The sequence below is a fragment of the Prunus avium genome, chromosome 8 (assembly GCF_965620075.1).
Source record: "Prunus avium chromosome 8, drPruAviu1.hap1.1, whole genome shotgun sequence".
NCBI lineage: Eukaryota > Viridiplantae > Streptophyta > Magnoliopsida > Rosales > Rosaceae > Prunus > Prunus avium.
The window spans coordinates 36,493,118-36,514,936 of NC_142291.1; the positions used below are offsets into that span (position 1 = coordinate 36,493,118).

The window sequence follows — 21,819 nt, forward strand, 5'->3', positions numbered from 1 at the left end:
TATATCATAACCAACAACCTGAGAATTCCCTTTTGTTTTTTTCTTGCCCACTGTCACCCGCAAGAAAAAATGGTCTCTGGGATTCTTTTAATGGTCTCTGTTTTTTTAACGCTGCTACCCGCAAACCGCAACTCCCCTACCCTCTCCCTCTGTATTTTCTCTCCTCCTCTACTCTCCCCCTCTATTTTTAATTATTTTAAGTTTTTGAATAAATGTTTGTGTAAAAGGAAATGTGAATCTACCTTGTGCAAGTGATTATTTTGCAAAATATACAGAGGGAGAGGGGTGGGTTGCGGGTGGGCATGGGGTGGTCGGGTTGTAGAGGCAAGAAAATAACAGAGGGAGAGGGAGAGCACAGGGAGGAGAGAAGGCAGAGGGAAAGGGAGAGAGAGCGGCTAAATGGATTTTTAATGGATTTTCATAAAAAAAAATATTTTATTATTTATTCAATCCACATGTCACGATGTGATTGGACATATGGGCTCCACTTATCTTCCACATCATAAACTTAACAGAATTTCTAACGGAAGGACCATTTGTGATAAAAATCCCTAACGTTAAGGACTATTAGTGTCACAAAAAAACCTCAAGGACCATTCGCGATAATTTCGTAAACATCAAGGACCATTTGTGATAAAAAGCCAAAATTAAAAGGACCCGACCCGCCCAGGCCGCCTAACTCCCGCCTAGCCGCCGAGGTGGCCGCTCTCGCCGCCTAGCCGAATAGGTGGCCGCTCTCGCCGCCTAGCCGCCTAGGTGGCCGCTCTCGCCGCCTAGCCGCCTAGGTGGTCGTTCTCGCCTCCTAGCACCGCCTAGCCGCCTAGGTGGCCGCCTAGCTCCTCCTAGGCTGATTTCTCGAACACTCGACAATTTAGTGATGGGAAACCAAGGTTTTCTATCAAAGGGACTCCCATTAATCACTTTCTTGGCACATCCACCTTCAGGCTGTCTTGCCAAGATCAATCGCCTGGTACCTTTGGATAAAGTTGGCATCCTTAGTTGTGGCATCTCAACAGGTTTGGTGTCATACTCAAAGCATTATGGTCATGATTTATGTATCCAAACCACCCTGAATGTAGCAAAACCGAAGAAGGGATCTTCAGTTGCTGTCTTTGGACTTGGGGCTGTTGGCCTGGCTGTAAGTTTTGGGAAACTTTTGTTCATCAAATCCTTAATTCCAATAGTTGCATTTATTTCCTTTTCCGTATTTTTACTGATATATTATTGTCTAGGCTGCTGAAGGTGCAAGAATTTCTGGGGCATCACGGATTATTGGGATCGACCGAAATCCCAAGAGGTTTGAGGAAGGTATTTACAATGTTGTCCATTGTCATTTACCATGGTTTTAACAGGTAGTTTCATGGAAAAACGTAGAAACAAATTCTTGCTTAAAACTTTTTCTTTTTCCTGGTTTAGCCAAGAAATTTGGAGTAAATGAGTTTGTGAATCCAAAGGACCATGACAAACCAGTGCAAGAGGTGAAAAACAATTCTTTATTCGTATCAGATGTTGCTACATCAATCCACATAGATAGTTAAGTTATATCCAACCTTCAAATTTGATCTTTGAAATCAACAGGTTATTGCTGAGATGACAAACGGTGGAGTTGATAGGAGCTTAGAGTGCACAGGCAATATTGATGCCATGATATCGGCTTTTGAATGTGTTCATGATGTATGTTTTCTGGATTACAGCAGCTACATTTTGATTGCTAATATTGTAGATACAATGTGGCCTAGTTGTGTTGGTTCCATGATGAAAATTTGAATCATTGTGTTTTGGGTTAGGCTTCAGACTTTGGTGGCTCCAATTCAGAATTCATGAAACTCTAGGTTGAATTGATGTGTACCAATCATTGATGACCTGTGTGTGCTAGTTCATCTTTTAACACTTGTCTATCTACGTTCTACCCTCAGCTGCATCTGCAGTCATGAGCTTATATGTTTTGATCATGCACATGAACAAGGATGCAGTCTTCATGTGGGAGTTCAGAACAAGGATGCAGTCTTCATGACTAAGCCGATTAATGAAAGGACGCTTAAAGGAACATTTTTTGGGAACTACAAACCTAGGACAGACCTTCCCTCTGTTGTGGACATGTACATGAACAAGGTAACATCATTTTCTTCTAAGATTTTCGTTTACATCAGGCGTTCAATTCGTTTGTCATGGATTAATGAACAAAGCATTTTTCCTTTTCACTTTCCAACAGGAACTGGAGGTAGAGAAGTTCATAACTCATCGAGTTCCTTTCTCCGAGATCAACAAAGCCTTTGATTACATGGTGAAGGGGGAAGGATTGCGATGCATCATTAGCATGGAAGAGTAGCTGCTATCAGTTCATAATTAAACTTCAATAAGTTTCTTTGATGAACAGCTTTAAGTATTCAACAAAGTATGCACTTTCACACTGCCTAAGCAATATTTTGTGTAACCTGAGACGGAAACTATCAGCCTCCATTCAAAGTCAAGTTGGGTTCTATAAGTAAATTATAGAATACATTTTCAATAAGACGAGTTCAAGTACAATCTCCAATTTTCCATATTTGATAAAACAAATATAAAAACCAACAGACTTTTTTATAAAACAAAACAGGGTCTCTCTCTCTCTCTCTCTCTCCAAAGTTTTGGTTATATTTTAGCTAAAAATTTGAAGATGTTACTAGAAATTTTAAAATGCGATTTCCTACTAAAAAACAAAGCAAACTCATCAAATTTGTGCCGAGTGTAATCCATCACATTTCGGGTTAATTCATCAAAGTGTTAGTAGAGAGCCTCATTTTCTCTCCCCTTCTAGCTACATGTGGGTATGACCAGTCCATCTTTGCCTTCCTCACAATAGAGGGAAAGAGAGAGTCCTGTGGAGTGGTTATTGGAGGCCATTTTTTCTCAACAACCTCTCTAAAATAGACAAAACTTGTGTTGCTATTGAATATAATGGATTCTCAATATCACCTCTTTGGTTGCCTGATATATTTCTTCTATTCATCAAAATCCTTTGTTCCACCTTCTCTGTGTGTGACCACAAATGATATGAAAATGAGTGAATGAGCCCTACCAGTGAGGATGTTACTTATACTTCTCCATGATTCTTCTGGCTTCTTCTAGACTGTCCTCCATCCCCTCCTCCTTTGGTGTAGAGGTGGTGCCTCCACCCCCCTTGGGTCCTTCATCCTTATTCAAAGCTATAAATGTGAAGTATACAAGTCCCATCGTAGCCTGTTATCATACAATGCGTTCATTACAATTACATAATATTTATGTACTTCAAAAATAAGGACTATCTATACAAGAATAATGCTCTCTTACTGACAAAAGGAAATTTACTTGTCTACATTGCATCTCATTTCCTTATAGAAACGAGTAATGCAGAAAAAGGAGTTGATTTTAAAACACAAACACACAAATGGTAGCACAAGCATACTTCATATACATTTTGGAAAAAGAGAAGTCAAAATAACATCATCGATCTACTGTTCTTGCAGGAGGAGAGAAAGAGAAACATACCAGCACAAAGAAAACTGTAGACAGTAAAGACTTGAGTACAAAGAGTGAAAGAGCCAATGCAACTACTGTCACAGAAACCCTTGCAATTGATCTTGGCACAGAATCCTAGCACCCAAACACAAAACGCAAACAGAATATCAAAAATCTTCAATTTGTATTAAAAGCAAGAAAAACACCCTGCATTGAAATTGCACAATCGATAAAAGTTTGAAAGGGTAGACTAAACATAACTTACCGGCACAAGATTGGTTCCTGCCTCAATTCCATCTCTCCCAACCTTCCAAACTATTTGTACAACTATTTTACACAATTCAAACCAGTAGTCAACACAAATGTAAACATAAACTCAAGGGTAAACTATTTGCCCTGTTGTATGAGCAGGAAAGCAGCAAAAGTAATCCATGTGATGCAGAAAGGTAGAAACACTGTGAATTGGATGTAAACAACCAATGTCGTCCGTAAATAATGTAACTCAAAATCTCAACCAGAAAATTAAAATATTATCCTAACAATTCAAAATTAGCCTGCATGAAAGGGTCGTACTTGAAAAGCCTTCTTGGCCTACTTTTCATGCATACAAAATTTACCCGGAGAAAATCACACTTACTGCACATGGCAGCACGTCAGCTAGGTTTCACCCACCAAATGGTAAGTTCCCATGGATTATGGTATTCATGGATGATTAGCCAGTTCTCTCAACTACCCGATTAACGGGTGATCACTCTTTAATGTAAGAAGATTCAAGCATTTCTAAACAGTTCCGTTCTCTAGTTACAGCTTCACTGCTTCTACAAAAGTGCCTTTACCTTTCATGCCTGATTGAAATCTTTACAATAGCTTTTTATTTTTTTAATTTATAATTATTTTGTATTAATCGCGGCCTGGTGGTGGTCGTCGCGGGTGGAGGCCTGGTGGTGGTCGTCGCGCTGGTGGAGGCCTGGTGGTGGTGTGGTGGTCTGTTGGGAGCGAGAGAGAGAGAGAGAGAAAGAGGCAGCGTTAAAGTCAGGAAAGAAAAATTTAAAAGGACCCGACCCGCCCGCCCAGGCCGCCTAGGCGGATTTTTCGAACACTCGACAATTTAACGTTAAAAATTGCCATAATCTAACAGAATTTACAGAAATTAACATGCTTTCGACGGATAGTCACCAATACAATGCTATTCAGTTGCAAAAATACCTTTTATCAAAATCCAAAAACCAAAAATATAAAAACACGATTCATAAAATAGCAAATTCGACAAACCCACTAAATAACAATGTTCAGGGATCATAAATACTAAACAGAAGAAGAAGAAGAAGAAGAAGAAAGGCAGGAAGTGCAGATAGCTAACCTTTCAAGAAATTGGACTGTGCAGCGAACACAACAGGAACAGAGCGATACCTCCGAGTCCTCTGCCTCTTATTAATTTGAAGAGCTGAGACCAAAGACTGCTTCTTTAACCTTAAAAATGACTTAGAAGAGAAGAATTGAGAGTGGGTGAAAGCCAGGGTTTGATTCTTGTAACATCTTGGAGAGTGTGGGATTATGCAGCATAGGCTCTGGAACATAACTGAGCCAGCCATCTATATCTTTCTCCAATTTGATTACTTTACGCAGACTAATTGAGAGCTGGAACCGCCATTTTAGCTTTCACCCAGTGAGTCTCTCACTTTCTCTCCCAGCCTCACAAGCAGCTATCGCTAACCTAGTTATGGCTGAATTTGTTATTGATTTGCAGAGCTTGGCCCATTGTTTGTGCAGTTGGAGAGAGAGAGAGAGAGAGAGAGAGAGAGAGGAGTTTTAGGGCGAGGGCGGGATAGGAGGGATGGATTGTTGTGAGCTGTGGCCTTTTGGTTAGGAAGGGGGCTGTCATGAGGGAGAAGGGGGAAGGGGAGCTTGTGGGATAATTAGGTTGGATTTTTTTTCTTTTTAATTATGTTAGTTTTAAAAAATGTAAGTTTTTAATTATAATAAATTGATTTGGCAAAAAGATTTTTTTTTTTTTTTTGATGAAAATCACTTTTAAAAAATATCACATGTTCAACGTGTGACTTTATTTAATGGAAATTTTAACGGAGTTACACGTAGGAGGCAAATTGCTACACTTTACAAAGTTGAGGTCAAAATTGAAAGTTTAGGTGGTAATCGCGCACATACTCAAAAGTTTAGGTGGTATTTACGCAAATTCCCCAAAAAATTAATTAATTTAGAAACTGAAAAGTGAAAACTAGGGGTGAGCATCAAAACTGGAATACCGATACCGTCCCAAAACCGTGCCATTCCGTGTCAAACTCGTGTCAAACCGTTTGGTGTTGATGCTTAAACGGGATGAAACAATGTCATCCCGTTACTGTTTGGCACGACACCGGTATCAGATTTGTGATCTCGTTTGATGCCATATCGTACCGTACAGTAACTAATTAATATTGAATAATAAATATTAAAATATTATTTCCAAAATTTCAGATTTAGTATATCTCTCACACGAACGAACGAAACTTAGGAAAGATTTTTCAAATCCAGAAGCTTTTTTCCTCTCTCCTTCCCTTCCCTTCACCATCGATCGATCCATCTCAAATCTCAATCTCCTCTTCTTCTTCTCCTCCTCTCTCTCTCTCTCTCTCTCTCTCTCTCTCTCTCTCTCTCTCTCTCTCTCTCTCAATGGAACCCTAATAACCAAACATCTCAGTGTCGAAGTCGAATCGAACCCTAATAACCATCTCTCTTTGTTTGACATCAAACTTGCTTCTTCTCTCTCTGCCTGCCTGTCATGTGCATCTGGAGCTTGGCAATTTGGAATGGTATTGATTGAAATTGAAGTTTTGTTTGTTAGGCTTGATCTTGAACTTGAAGTTTGAATAGGTTTTTACTTTTTAGTATGATGAAAACATTGTGTATTTGATTGATTTGGCAGCTATTGCCAAAACTGAAGTTATTTGGCAGCTGCAAAAACTGAAGAAAAAAAATTCAAATTTTAGCCTAAGGTGAACGGTATCAGTTTTAATACCGAACCATACTGGTCCCGGTTGGGGCTGATATGGTTTGAACGTGTTTTTGAAAATCCCCCATCCCGTGTCATACCGTCCCGATTCTCCTATTCGGGATTGACACCAGGATGACCTCCATCCCGTGTCATCCCGTACCGTGCCCACCCCTAGTGAAAACTATCAATCTTTTGAAGAAATTGTAATTAAGCAAGTGGCCGACGCCTCCCTTCCCTTCCATGCATTGAGATTTCGTTATTGCTTTTTGTTGCTTTTTTGTTTCAAGACAAATACTTCAAAACGCTATGCTTTATTAGGCAAAACTTAACTATTAAGCAGAGAAAGAAACCACACCATTATATTAATTAAAGCCAAGAAACTACATCACACATCACTGCACACAAAGAAATTAAATAAACGAAAACATTTGCATGCCTAGCGATGCATGGCCATAGCCAGGTTAATTAATTAATTTGGGTAAACGTGGTTACTCTTCTTGGCGTTGGATGTTTTAGGCTTGTCCTGGGTTTCAGAGACTCCAGATTCAGAAGCCATGGAAGGACAAACATGGAGTATCTGATCAAGCATCATGCTCTTTACTAACCTCCTCTTTGCCGGAATTACACTCCCTGGTTTTGGTTTGAACCATGGCTCCTCCTCCCTCTTAGTCTTGTTCTCATGGGCTATGATTTCTAGAGATGGCTTCAGCTCCTTTGGCTCTTTATTACCCCCCCACGTACTTATCTTCCTCATCCTGGGTCAAGTTCAATGCCATCTCTCTTGGTTTTGATAACAAAGATGAAGATGGTGAAGAGATTTAGAGAGAGAAACAGCAGAGAGAAGAGTTGAGAGAAAAGTTGAAATATGATGAAATTGCAAGAGGATTAGACTAGAGTATTTATAAACTGGATTGGAATTAAAGTTTCAAGTCTGTTCTTACGAGTTCCACCCCTCTAGAAAAAAATTATAAAACATGACGTGTTGAAATTTTGTCCAATTTAACAAGTCCAATTTTAGTATTTATAAGTAATTCATCTAACATCGACCATAATATAAATTCAATTTAATTGAAATATTCAGTCTAGTCCAGTCACCAAACGAGACATGAGAACTAAGTGACACCACATGACTTGGTAACTGACAATGAAATCATGTTATTATGTCTGAAAGCGCACATAATATATTGTAGGTTTTTGTGTTTGTCATTTCTCAACCTTATTAATGTCAGACTTGGAGTGAATAATAAAGGGGTTTTTGATGATGCATGGGATATTACATTGTGGGACGCAGTCATTGACGTAAAGTTAAAGCGTGCGACTGAATAATCTATTTGTCTCTTCTTTCGTTTTCACCAATTTATTTTATTTTTAAAAGGAATGAAAGAATGATAACAATGTGTTTAGCAAATTCAATGAAAATGGAAAAGAAAATCAAAATAATTAACACGACTATCATAACAAGGAAAATGCTAGAGATACCTACTAATTACATCAATTTTGAATCTTAACTGACGTGACAATATTTTATTTGCTATAAATGTACAAAGTCGAAAGTAGACTAGTAGGTCATGTTTGGTATTCTATTCAAAAAAGTAAATTAAAAAACTATGATTTTTTTAAAAAAACATGAGTTTTCAAATAGTGTTTTTTAAGATCTAAAAACTTGTTTGGTATTGAACTCCAAACTATTTTTAAGATCTAAAGAAATTGAAATTAAAATCAAAAAATCAAAAACCCTAGATTCCCAAATTGAAATTGATAAAAGAAAAGGAGACAGGGAGGAGAGAGAAGGAGACGGGAGAGGGAGGAGGAGGAAGAGAGAGAGAGAGAAAGAGAGAGAGAGAGCTATAAAATCTCACTTTTTTTTGTTTTCAATAATGGGTTTTTGAGTTTTTAAAAATAAGCCTACCAAACGGATTTTTGTGGTTTTGGACTTAAAATTTGTTTTTTGAGTTTATAAAATTAGATCCAAGTAAGATACTAAACATGCCCTTATTTTTTTGGAACTTAGAAAGAAAACAAATGAAACGATAACATTAATTAATCATATCCATATAACATTATGGCGGGTAAAAAGTTCATCCTCGGCTTATTCTTGATCGGGATGAGGAACTAATAAACAAAATAAATAGAATAAAAGTTATAAAGCCTTTTTGGGTTTGCCCAAACTAAAGCACTACACTTTCGGCCTTGAGCAGTAATGCTTTATATACTTTTCATTCCTTTCTTAAGAAGAAGGTCCCAATTTGTTCATGTGTTCCATTTTTTTCTTCTTGCCAATATTTACTTGTATTTAAAAATAAATAAATAAAAAGATACTTATATATAAAATGGAATTCTAAACAGGAGAATAGTACCATTAAATTTTAATTAATTAGTGTGTGAATTAGGGTTGGAATCTAGAAGGTAACCATGCATTTTGATGCTTTTGGGGTTCACAAACTCAAAACTCGACGCCTTTCAAAGCCAGGGACAACGTACCCTAAAGCAATCATGTAAACACGAGATGGAATCATTTGATCCATTTACCACCGACTGGTTTAGCTTTTTTTAAGCCACTGAGCAAGAGCTTTAGATTTCCTCTTCCATATGTTTGTTGCAAGACCTTTAGCTTTTTATGCCACTAAGCTTTGTTTTTCAACACATGTTAATCTAAGCTTACCACTTAATTGCGTTTATTTTTATTTAATCATTTAGACAAAGGTGCACAGTGGGGTGGCTCCACAGTAGAAAAGTGAGCCAAACTTCCCCCCAAAGTGCATTCAAGTTCAATTCATATAGCAATTAAACAATCTTGAGGCAACCCAATATAATACTTCTCCCTCCCTTTTCCCCTCAAAAACAAGCTTATACTAAAAACAGCGTGATACCCTGGCAGAGGGAGACATGTCAGAGGCCTTTGAGCCCAACTCCAAACTTAAACCAGGCTAGCTAAACCTCGTAATTTTATTAAATTATTTTAAGTGGCTTTTGCCCTTTTCTGCCTCTCTCTAACATGAATGTGGCTTTGAGACTTAAAATTAACCTTCACCTTGTTATATATTCATGCGTATCTATCTTTCATTGGCCTGAGTTATTTTCCAATCAAAATTAGCATCAATCCAATTGACTAAATCATCGAATGTACAAGTTGCCAACAAAATTCAAAAGCCACAATAAGTTTTTTTTTTATACAAGCGACTCGAATACAGGACTTGAAGTGCTTTGGTCTAATGGAATTGGACCCACAATAAGTTCTTAGCTTAGCTCCAACAACAAGTGGCCCCCACATCTCCCTCCCATGCATGCATTGGTTTCAATTTGTACTTTTTTTTAAATTGGAATTGGTATTGGACCCAGCTGCTGATCTCGAATCAATCTAATTGGGAGACAGCTTAGATCCAGAGTTTCATCTTTTTCAGCAGCAGGTGATGAAGACATGATTTGTAAGTGAGAGGGTTAATCTGATTTAATTATAGCTACGCATTTGTGTACGTGCCCCTAATTATATTGATCTAATTACCTTAATTAATGGAGAAGTGGTTGTGCCAATGGGTTCCCACCACAGTGGTGGTGGATTCCCCCTTCCCCCCATGGCACCCAGGATCGAACTCCAGTGGGGTTTCTTTCCTCCAATGTAACCAAAAAAAAAATGGAGAAGTGGTTGTGATTTGGGCCATGCAGGTTTGATTGAATTCAATATAGTGTTTTAGAGCATTTCCACCCATGGTGCCATAGCAAAGGACATAGCCAAGTAAGCGAAAATACTATTCACATGAATAATGATTGCCCAATCCTTTTTTATTTTACTTTTTCACCCATTGCCATGACAACCTAGGTATGTATAAAAATAATAAAATAAAATAAAATTCCAAATGTTTTGGAATTTTTCTGAATTTTTTTCAATTTTAAATATTTTTTTTTTACGTTGATGATGTCAAGCTCACATCATCGCCCTCATGCAACAGCTCGAATTGTTCTTGCCTTCAGGTCTGCCCAGACTTGATGGAGCTCACCATATGCCCGGACTGGATTGCTGCGTTGGAAATGATTTTTGAGATCCAGGAGGCATTTTGTCTGGTCTAGACTGCTAGAGTAGAAATTTTGATGGTGGCCCAAGTTTGCTTTAAAGTACCCTTAATTTGTTTGCTTAATTAGTAATGAGTACTGCTATTTCCACTCACCTGTTCTATTTTCCCACCCATCTTATTTTCTCACCCATCATATGGATTTGAAAAAACACAATCCTATTTTTCCACCCACCATTTTTCCTAAAATGTCCTTTAATTATTAATTCAAGCAAAAAAACTTGAAACTTAAAAAAAATAAATAAATAAAACCCAGCACAAACTTCCCTCATCGATGACCCACCTCCCCCATCTTCTCATGCCACCGACGTGGATCACTTATGGGTTTAACAAGAATCAATGAAATACTTTAAGTTCTTCGAGAGAGACCAAAAAAAAAAAAAAAGCAAAAATCAAGTGATCAAATCAGATTATTAACCCATAACCCACGCTGGAATATCTGGTTGGGGAGGTTGTCTTTTATAATTAGCTTGATTCTGCTTTACGTTTTGGTGTAGTCTGGCTAGCATATGGTTGTGATGGGCGTCTTCTTCTTTATGCAGGTTTGCTTTTCCATGCACATTCAATTTACTCTTTATCAATTATATGAATTGTATTGTGTGTTTCCTCTTCTGTTCAGTGTATATGGTGTGAATTAACTTACCCCGATTCATTTACTTCTTTATTCATTTTATTTTGGTGGTGTGTGGGGGTGTTGGAATGTATTTTACTTCTTAGATTGGGTTAGGCAGGCACCTACTGAGTGACAGAAAGATGTTTCAAGCCTTTCTAAGGATCACTGTCAACTGCGCAGTAGGCGTTGGTGTTGTTGCTTTGGGAGTCGGAAATACATTTGGGTATATCCCTCCATGGTATGGAGAAAGTTTGTGATGGGTTGAGGTTTTTGTCCTTAGAAGTCATTTTACAAATGGATAAATTTGTCTTTAAAATTTTTAAAATAAATTGGGTGGGAAAATAGTACAGGTGGGTGGAAATAGCAGCACTCTTAGTAATATCCTTTTTTATTTGGTGGCGGCAAAAGAGTACCCTTTGATTTATCTTAGGAAAATTTAAGAAAAAAGATTACAGACAAAAGCCAAATATACAATTAGAAAATTAACACCCTTTTGGATTCAATTGTCTGGATATATAAATTAAACCAATCAATTGTACATTGTCCATTCATCCCCCAAACCAAAATCCAAATTAAAAGAGTGCACACATGATCATATTCATTAACGGCAAAAAACTTACATCGTATAGGAATTAAGCGGGGCATTAAGCTTTTACTTCTAGGGAAAGAACATGGAAAATTATGTTATAAAAATGAGTTTCCTAGTCACTCATTGGTGACTATTGACCAACTGATTATGACTGACTTATTAAAATTCATTTGATCAATTTAATAGTTAGCATTCTTTTAAATGTGTGTATATACACCGATGTTAAATACAAGGGCTCGAGATTCGATAATTCGATATAATTGTCACCACTTATATAAGTATTTTTTTATACAAGCGACTCGAAGATGGAACTTCAATGCGAAGTAAATGTTCTTAACCACTGTATTATATATATATATATATATTGTATCCTACGAAATCAATCAACTTGGTGCTTTAAGAAAGTACTAAAATTTCAATAACTCAATTGAGTGGTCAAATGATATCTGATTCAAGTGATTTTTTGTAGAGATGATCTTTGAATGATTATCTAAAAAATAGACGGTTTGGATTAGTGAAATACAATATAGAGTGAACCTTACAAGGATGTCCCTCAATGAAAGGCCTATGTTCGAAAGAGAAACTAGAATAACATTGAAGCAAAACACCAACTATGGTGACCAATTGGGTAAAACTTCAATCCAAGACAGACTTTTCTTTTTGCAATTCAACACTTGTATTTTGTTACTCTCTCTCTCTCTCTCTCTCTCTCTCTCTCTCTCTCTCTCTCTCTCTCTTTCATTGGTTAACTGATTTATTATGCATTGGTCTAATGCAAATATGCCCAAGTTAGTATGAACTTTTTGTTAAAGTTGGCTCGCCTAAAAGATGCGAAAGGAATAAAGGAAACGGTCAGTCAAAGAACTGCAGACAAGTTGATTGGGCTCTGGTGCTCGAGCGGTAGATAGGTGTCTCGAGCGGACGCATGGGCTCGAGCAGGAGGCGCGGATCCATCGCAGATCTTTGGCAAATTAGGATAGATTTCTTCCTAGTATTGAGGGTTCTTTAAATCTCCTATGCCTTGTATGATTGTACTAAAGTCTTATATCATATAAATAGACACTTTCGCTCTAGGTTTTAATAATGTGAGAAAATTAAGGCATCAAATTGGATTTGAGCCAAGGGTGAGAGAAAAGAGAGCTAGGGTTTGTGAGAGAGCAAAGGGGGTTCTTTATTGTAACAAAATGGGTTCTTTCATACTAGTGAATTTCTCGGGGATCACCGGAGAGGAAGTAGGGACAACGCCGAACCTCTATAAATTCTTGTATGTCTTTGTGCGTGTGTTTACTGTTCTAGTTCTTGAGTACTTTATCTTTATGTGGCTTGTGTTTGATAGTTGCGTAATCCATCAATGACAAGGTCTTGGAGTGTTTCGCACAAGACTTTGCTCCCCCAATTTCTTTCTTTGTTCCTGAAGATTTGTTAGATATTGTTGTTTTGTTTGTCCCTCGTCCCCCACTTGACAAACATCACATCTGATTTGAGTGTGCATTGCAGGAAAGTTCTTTCTTCCCTTTTCATTTCATGGCCAACTTAAAAAAAAAAGAAGAAGCATGCGGTTCTCTTATTGTATATATGATATGACTGGTAGTTGGGGTCCTGGGGACTGGCAGAGGATAGGAAATAATGGGGTGGAAATGCAATGTCCCTCAACATCCATATTGTTGAAGAAAAAGAATTTCAAAGAAGACAAATATCCACCTGGGCCCTATATCATAGAGGCCGGAAATGAGAAAACTAACCTCCCAATACATGTCATGTCATGTTTTACTTTGTGTAAGGCCTCATTCGACTCTCGGGTCATCACAATGCAGATGGTTCTCTGAACTTCATGTATTATATTTATTGTTGGGGACACGCATTTCTAACTATAAATACTTGTAATATAGTGAGTGGGGAGTTGCAAAGAACAAATTTGTGAGTATATGATTTGAGTATTCAAATAAAGTGAGTGTGGAGCTCTCTTCCTAAGTGTCTTTCTCTATGTTAAGAGTTTGTTTGCTTTGTTCTTCTAGTTCTCTACTTGTTAGGGCGGTACTAGCTAGAAGCAGAGTTTCGGGGTTTTCAGGTCTCTCCTTGCACTTGGAGACAGTGGACCTATCTATTTTCCATCTAAATTCTGTTCTCGAAGAATTTTAGTGGTTCCATCACACCTTACGCTACGCCGCATCACATTGTCATCAGTCATTTGTATCACCCTGGCAAGCAACAAATTATATCCAAGTAGAATATAGGAATCGTTCTAGAAGATTGTTCCATAAAAAAGACAGATGGCTTTGACAGAAGCCAGTCGATTATAGTTGCAAGGTCAGGCTGGTTTGGACTTTTAATTAGAATAATGGTTTGAGCCTTCTTTAGGGTTAAATAATCGGAAATAAAGAAGTGGGATATAGAAAAAGAGGAATCAGATTCTGTGCAAACAGTTAGCTACATATCCGTTGTGTTAATTAATTAGAAACATAGAGCATTTGACGTGTCAAATTAAAATATTATTTTATTACATAGTGTTTATAGTTTATTAATTTAAGTCTAAAACACAACTTTTGTATATATAAGATTAATTTGATGATGAAAGTAACTAGGACCAGCAAAGACTTTTAACATCAAACACTTTCTTGAAGGCTCATTTGGGTTGTGTCGTTGTCATCGTCATTGTTTTTGGCCATTATGTTGGCACAACAAAAGTCGGCGGACTTCGTCAGTTGGACTTGGTGTGGCCGACAATGTTTAAGTAGCTAGCTAGAAATGTGAAAGAAAGTCCAAGTGTGATAAATTTCACTCTGTGTCCTTACTTTCCCAATCCCCCTAAATGCCAACCAGAAAATCCTTCTTCCATCAGGTGAATAGATTTAGATGATGGCTTATATATTCTTTCTTGACATGGAAAAAACAAAGAATGACAAGTCTTCAAAATCTCGAAAGATTTCTTGTTTTCATTTTATTATTATTTATGTAAAAGAATGTAAGTCTCACATCGAAAACTTAACTACATACAATACAATATATATAATATTCCACTACGAGCCTTTAGACAATAGGAATTATAAGCATCAAGCAACTTACATAGTAGATATTATAAGCAGATCATTAATCTAATAATTAACAAGCCATATTGATGATCAAGAGTTAATTTGTTTCAATATTACATAATAAAATATACTTGCGAGCACACACACTACATTTTATATACGGTAGAGCTTAATAAATTCCCGCTTAGAGCGGTGACATGAATCAGCAACAAAAAATCCTCCTCATCACTGACCTCCTCCTTGGTGGAATTACAGTGGCAGTAGCAGTTGTGTTTGGTCTGGAGCTGCATGGCTTAGTGTCGTTGTTGTTGTCGACCATTTCTTCAGTTCTGTGGCACTGGTCTTCTTCCCCCTTTGAGACCTTCAGGTTCAATGCCTTCCCTGCACCTGAATTTGCCATTGCCACTATTTCTCTTTTTTATTAGAGAGAATGTTTGTGTTTGTGTTTGTGCACTAGTGCTGCTGCTAATTGTGTGTTAACGCTTAAACCTCCCCTTAGGAGAGTTTAAATAGACCAGAACTGGGGAAGAAAAAAAAGAAGAAGTTGATTCTTACGTAAGCCGTGACGCATGCAACAATGGTGATTCTCAAGTAAGAAATAGACGTAGTAAATTAACCAGATACATGAATGTTATTATATATACGTATAAAATGTAACACTTGTATTAGTGATAATGGTTAAACTAAAGTATAGTGATGTTTAGGACTTGACTGGGCCAGCTGGTCCACATAATTTGATCGCTTTCATAATTAATTTGCTTAAAAACAAGAGATATTTAGTCAAGTACCCATTGTTAGCACTAAAACTATAAATAAACCCCACACCATTTAATTTCTATAAAAAAAACCCAAAAAATGACAATTGACCCTATTGAATTTAATTTTAATTATTAAATTACTTTGATGTCCTATTGAGTATTTTGGGCTTGTTTATATGTTTTGAGGTTAGGTTTGTTTTGAGAAATCAATGGCAGTTTTGTAATTGAAAAGAAGTTAAAAGCCTTTTTGTTATGTTATAAATGAGTTTTGGGTGTGTTTCTAAAGTCCATTTAATACGGGGTATTTTTATAATTTGAGCTCCTATATTGGGTATATTAGTGAATCTCCCTAAAAACAATTGATAATGGCGATATTCTAAACTAATCCACTTATTTTTGAAATTTCTCTCATTAATCCGATCATTTCCGATTTTGTAATCATGATTCTCATTAGAAGGTGGGACAAAAAAGAAAATATTGTTGGGTATTTTACAATTTTCTTTATTACATATTCTCTCTGGAATTCCTTCTGGAAGCTTTTGTGACAAAAATGAATGGGAAATGGGTTGGTGTTACATCAAACAGCCAACATTTCAATAGGATTCCTCCTTGGATCCCCGCCCTCAAGAGAATAAGTACGAGAGCAACAAATATATATTAATATGTTTATTAGTAAATAAATATTTGAGATGGAGAGATCATTATTTAACCCTACTCGTTAATTGTTTGTTTAATTTTATATTTGGGCCAAAGCCCAAAACAACAAAGCAACCAAAAGAGGCCCAACAGAGGGAGGCAGGTAAAAGGCCTTTGAGCCCAACTCCAAACTTCAGTCCACACCACTACTCCAAAAAAGGGTCCAGTAGCAAATGATACAGACACCCCCAACTCTCCATCTGCCAAGCTAAGCTTAGTCCCAGATAATTAAGGAGCTCATAATTTGGTTTAAAATAAGAAAAAACATAATTTTATTAAACTAAGTGGCTTGGCTCTCCTCTTTCAAGTTTGAAAAGAAACAAGCAAACAAAACTATAAACTTCAATTAGGTCCTAAAGGGAAAGACACGTCTTTTTTCTTCTTGTTCTTTGAGTACGTAAATAATAATAAAAAAGATACGTAACCAAGGAAAGATACAAATTTTAGAGGAATTATAATAGTACAAATATATCATGTCAACGTGTCACTCCACGCAAACATTGGCACTTGTCTTTTCTTTTGCAGCTTGCAGGTAATTACTCGGATGCTCTCTATGGGATTATGAGAGAGAGAGAGAGAGAGAGAGATAACAAGACTTGAGAGCAGAAAAAAACAAATTGAAGATTGAGTTTCCTAGTCACTCGTTGGTGACAATTGACCGATTGATTAGGATTTTCGATGTGACACTGAATAATAATATAAAATAAAATAAAAACGATTCATGAAACTGCTGCCAAGGAGATTGGAAACGCCTGAAATAGCATAAATAATGTTTATATATATATATATATATATATATATATATATATATATATATATATATATATATTCCGAAGTCATGGTTTTCAACAACACATCATATCTTAATTTGAGCTGTAAAATGGTGGGGTTGCATTGTGAATTATAGCATGGTTTTGTAACTTTCCACTTTTTATAGGCAGGTGTGTATCTCTCTAAATGGAAAATTTAGAGCCAGATGTGATTGATGGATGGACTCCATCTCCATGGCAAACTGTCATGGGCAGTAACAGATCTATTAAGGCGCAAAAAGGTGCAATTGCGCCTTCCCTCACCCGAAAAACTATTGTAAGTGCTTCAAATTGCCCATTTACTCAGCTGGTGGTGGTGCGCAGATTATCTTATTTTCATTTTCAACATTTAAAGTAGTCTTTGTCCTTTTACTTTCATTTATTTTTATATTACTTAATTTACTTAAGTTTACAATGTAAATAAGGAAGTACCCCCCATTTGGATTCAAATAAAAATACTAGAAAATCAAATTCCCACCAAATCAAAATATGAAAAATCGGTTTAGTGCAAAATACGATTTAGGCTAAAAATGATGGCTTATTAAATCAATATATACTTCATAATAAAATCCCATAAAATCAGGTTTTCTTATTTAATGTGTAAGGAATAAAAGCTGCCAAAAATTATTTGAGAAAATGATTATTTCGAAAAACCATTTTTCATACTTAGTCAATATTTTTACATAACACAATTTTTCATGTATAATATGAATGCATGAAGGGACTTAAGGTCATGTTGAGAGTATTTGTTCCATGTTGGCGCTAAAACTGAATATACAGAAATGAGTGCAACTTACAAGAGATGTGGACGATCGAGAGATCGATTGAGTGTTGGATGCTGATTCTTCCTGTCCTTGGATGCTGATCCTGAATAGAAAGTAGTCGAGACTCGTAAGGTCTATGGAACCGGTGTGGAACCAGCCTAAGACCCTCCGATGCTCAAATAAGATTGTTTCTAAGAGCTCTTGTTGTTGACCATATAAAAGTATAAAAGTCAAGCTGAAAAGTCTTACCCCTGTATTGTAGTGAAGGGGCTTATTTATAGAAGGCATCTTGTGTGCTCTTAGTACTCATTTTCGATGTGGGACTTGTGGGAGGGCCCTATGAGGTTGACACGAGTCCTTAGATATTTCAAGCGGGTGCTTCGAGGTTGATTCTGCAGAATCGGTAGGGGATACCGATTGTAGGCTGTGTTGGGCTTGTAATGATCTTTTGCTGCTTTGAGACAATATCATCAGTAGCCGATGCTGATTGTTCGGAGCCTTGGGCATTTGGGGAGTTTAAGTGATCCACGTGTCAATGGGTGAGTGGAGGATCAGATATGGTACAAACATTCCACATTGAAAAGTTAAGGGACCAAGCCTGGGTTTATAAGGAGTTGGGCTACTCCCCCCATTGCCAATTGGTTTTGGGGTAGAATCTCAACTTCCTTCATGGTATCAGAGCAAGGCTTCACGTGTTGGGCCCAACGGCCACACGTGCTCTCACATCACTCAATATGTGTTGTCCACGTGTTAGGCTTGAAAGTTCGCCACACGTGCGAGGGCGTGTTGAGAGTATTTGTCCCACATTGAAAATTTGAGGGACCAAGCCTGAGTTTGTAAGGAGTTGGGCTACTCCTCCCATTGCCATTTGATTTTGGGGTAGAACCTCAACTTCCCTCAGGTCAACTTAGGTAAAAAGCCTTAGATATTCAACCCACAAAGAGGTTTTAGCCTTTCAAAATTATACTTCTGCTAAAAAATTCATAGGTCCGCCAGTGGTCACATGATGACTTTTTCGGAGTCTTCCTTTCGTGCAGCCTTAGACTTGATCACCTCTCGAACAAGCTAAGTCAGCCTTCCTTCCTACAAAATAAGATCGAACAAAGCAAGAACGATAAGAACACTAAAGAGCACTCAAGAGAGTTTGAGATAATAAATGCTTGTATTGCTACTCAATGCTTTATAAGTTGAGGGGTGAGGATACACAATGAGACATCCTCCTTATATAGAGATCTTATCCCACCTACCACCACAATGGAGGGCTAGGATCGATACAATCTAATGATCCGGAATCTACCTACTACTGTACATTGAATCTAGAGAGGTGGGCTAAGAGGTCTAGAATGATCCATCCGACGGGCTGGGCCTTGAGCTTCTCTTGTGGGGCTTGACCTTCACAAATGGATCCTATAGGTTGACCCAATAGTTGTTGGGTTGAGCCTTCAACATGCAAGCCGTGACATTCTCCCCCACCTAATCCGGTGACGTCCTCGTCGCCGAGGTAGTTCATTCTCGTTCGAATACTTCGATATAGTCCTTGTACTGCCATAAGGACTCTTCTTTCTCCCAATTACCTTTGAACTCTGGCAGGCCCTTCCATTTGACAAAGTACTCAAAGTACCTTGGTACACCTCTGCATCCCACTTCACGCTTCGCCATGATGCACTCAACCTCCCTGTCAAATGAAGTCACCATTAAAGGTGGAGCTCGTTGAGAATCCCCACGACTTGGCTCCTCGGGATCGGCATGGTAGGGCTTGAGATTGCTTACATGGAACACCAGATGAATCTTCAATCGAGGTGGTAGTTCCACATAGTGAGCAGCTCTTCCCACTGTTTGGAGGATAGGAAATGGGCCCTCATATCTCCTCAGCAACACCTTATGTACATTTCTAGTGGACTTGTGTTGGGAGGGGTTGAGCTTCACAAAGACCAAATCACCTGGTAGGAATACAACATCTCGCCGATGTTTGTTTGCCCATTTCTTCATCTTCCGAATTGCCTTCTCCAATTAAGCCAAAGCCAACTCATTAGTCACCTGCCAGTCCTTGGCCGTCTTGTATGCAGCAGGGATACTCCCCGTGTAGCCTGACACCACTGTGTTAGGTGTCATAGGTTGTTGTCCTGTTGCCAACTCAAAAGGACTTGACCCTGTCGACTCCGATCGCTGCAAGTTGTACGAGAACTTAGCAACATCCAACAACTTTGCCCAATCTCATTGGTTGGCACTCACATAGTGCCGCAAGTACAACTCCAACAATGCATTCACCCTCTCCGTCTAACCATCTGTCTGTAGGTGAAAGCTGGTAAAGAAGTTCAATTGTGAGCCAAGTAGCCTAAAGAGCTCCGTCCAAAGTTTACCAATGAAGCGAGTGTCACGATCACTGATAATACTCTTAAGGATCCCCCAATACTTCACCACATGCTTTAGAAACAAGCGTGCAGCTTCCTCCGCGTTGCAATCCGTCGGTGCGGGGATGAAGGTAGCATACTTGGTGAACCTGTCGACCACCACCAAAATTGAGCCACACCCTTCTGACTTGGGTGGACTCACGATGAAGTCCATGGAAAAACTCTCCCATGGTCTGGTTGGAACATGAAGTGGCTCTAACAATGTCACATCCCGGGATCGGCTCCGCCATAGCACGATATTGTCTGCTTTAGGCCCCATTCTCTGCCCTCACGGTTTTGTTATGGGAACTCACTAGCAACTTCCCAGTGGGTCACCCATCCTGGGATTGCACTAACCCCACCTCACTTAACTTCGGAGTTCCCATGATTCTGAAGCCAGTGAGCTCCCAAAAGGCCTTGTGCTAGATAGAGGCGGGCATCTATATATAAGGCACATCACCCCCTCTCCGTTAGTCGATGTGGGATCTTACAATCCACCCCCTCTAGGGGCTCGACGTCCGCGTCGGCACATTCGCACCACACGGCAGAGTGGCCCTGATACCAAATTGTCACATCCCGGGATCGGCTCCGCCGTAGCACGATATTGTCCGCTTTAGGCCCCCTTCTCTGCCCTCACAGTTTTGTTTTTGGGAACTCACAAGCAACTTCTCAATGGGTCAGTCATCCTGGGATTGCACTAACCCCACCTCGCTTAACTTCGGAGTTCCCATGACTCCGAAGCCAGTGAGCTCCCAAAAGGCATCGTGCTAGATGGAGGCGGACATGTACATATAAGGCACATCACCCTCTCTCTCCGTTGGTCGATGTGGGATCTTACAAACAACCCACCCGACTGCTTCTACAATGTTTTGTCTTGTTGGCATACAAGGCAAGTTCGCACGAACGAGTCTACATCTTCCTACATCGGTGGCCAGTAGTAAGCTTCACTCATCAATGCCAAAGTTCGAAGAGTGCCTGGATGTCTCGCCCACTTCGAGTCTTGACACTCCTTCAGTAACTCTCGCCTCAGATTGTCCCACCTTGGAAAATAGATTCTCTTCCCTGTTGTATAGAAAACACCATCATCGAGCCAAAATCTTCTTGTCTTCCCATTTTTGACAAGCTCCAACAGACTTTTGGCTTGGGGGTCATGCAACAAGCCATCTTGTATCCTCTGCATGAGAGAACACTGGGATTGTACAACAGCTGATAGTGCGGTCTTCCGGCTTAAGGCATCGGCAACAACATTCGTATTCCCTTGCTTGTACTCCAATTTGTAGTCGAACTTCACCAAGAAGTCTTGCCACATAGCCTGTTTAGGTGACAACTTCTGTTGGGACTAAAAGTAGCTTATGCTTGTATTGCTACTCAATGCTTTACAAGTTTAGGGATGAGGATACACACTGAGACATCCTCCTTATATAGAGATCCTATCCCACCTACCACCACAATGGAGGGCTAGGATCAATACAATCTAATGATCCGGAATCTACTTACTACTATACATTGAATCTAGACAGGTGGGCTAAGAGGTCTAGAATGATCCATCTGACGGGTGCCTTGAGCTTCTCTTGTGCGGCTTGACCTTCACAAATGGATTCTCTAGGTTGGCCCAATAGTTGTTGGGTTGAGACT

General features: G+C 38.7%; 4 protein-coding genes across 4 annotated transcripts; 1 reads left to right on the forward strand and 3 right to left on the reverse strand.

Moving 5' to 3' along the window:
* The first annotated feature begins 862 nt into the window (after positions 1-862).
* LOC110770701 (alcohol dehydrogenase-like) lies at positions 863-2,329 on the forward strand. The gene is made up of 6 exons (XM_021974906.2): positions 863-1,138; positions 1,233-1,308; positions 1,417-1,478; positions 1,579-1,747; positions 1,967-2,112; positions 2,213-2,329. Exons 1-6 carry the CDS (start codon positions 878-880, stop codon positions 2,327-2,329), a joined length of 831 nt encoding a protein of 276 aa, XP_021830598.2. The 5' UTR covers positions 863-877.
* Positions 2,330-2,976: 647 nt separating this feature from the next.
* LOC110770692 (uncharacterized) lies at positions 2,977-5,069 on the reverse strand. The gene is made up of 4 exons (XM_021974897.2): positions 4,838-5,069; positions 3,743-3,804; positions 3,508-3,612; positions 2,977-3,219 (listed from the first exon to the last, which is right to left on the reverse strand). Exons 1-4 carry the CDS (start codon positions 5,067-5,069, stop codon positions 3,070-3,072), a joined length of 549 nt encoding a protein of 182 aa, XP_021830589.1. The 3' UTR covers positions 2,977-3,069.
* A 14,231-nt stretch (positions 5,070-19,300) lies between these two features.
* Positions 19,301-20,464, reverse strand: LOC148292662 (uncharacterized). Its single transcript, XM_088245889.1, has 4 exons — positions 20,155-20,464; positions 20,077-20,096; positions 19,832-19,960; positions 19,301-19,714 (listed from the first exon to the last, which is right to left on the reverse strand). Exons 1-4 carry the CDS (start codon positions 20,462-20,464, stop codon positions 19,301-19,303), a joined length of 873 nt encoding a protein of 290 aa, XP_088102015.1.
* A 639-nt stretch (positions 20,465-21,103) lies between these two features.
* Positions 21,104-21,493, reverse strand: LOC148292663 (uncharacterized). Its single transcript, XM_088245890.1, has one exon. It carries the CDS (start codon positions 21,491-21,493, stop codon positions 21,104-21,106), a length of 390 nt encoding a protein of 129 aa, XP_088102016.1.
* Positions 21,494-21,819: the final 326 nt, after the last annotated feature.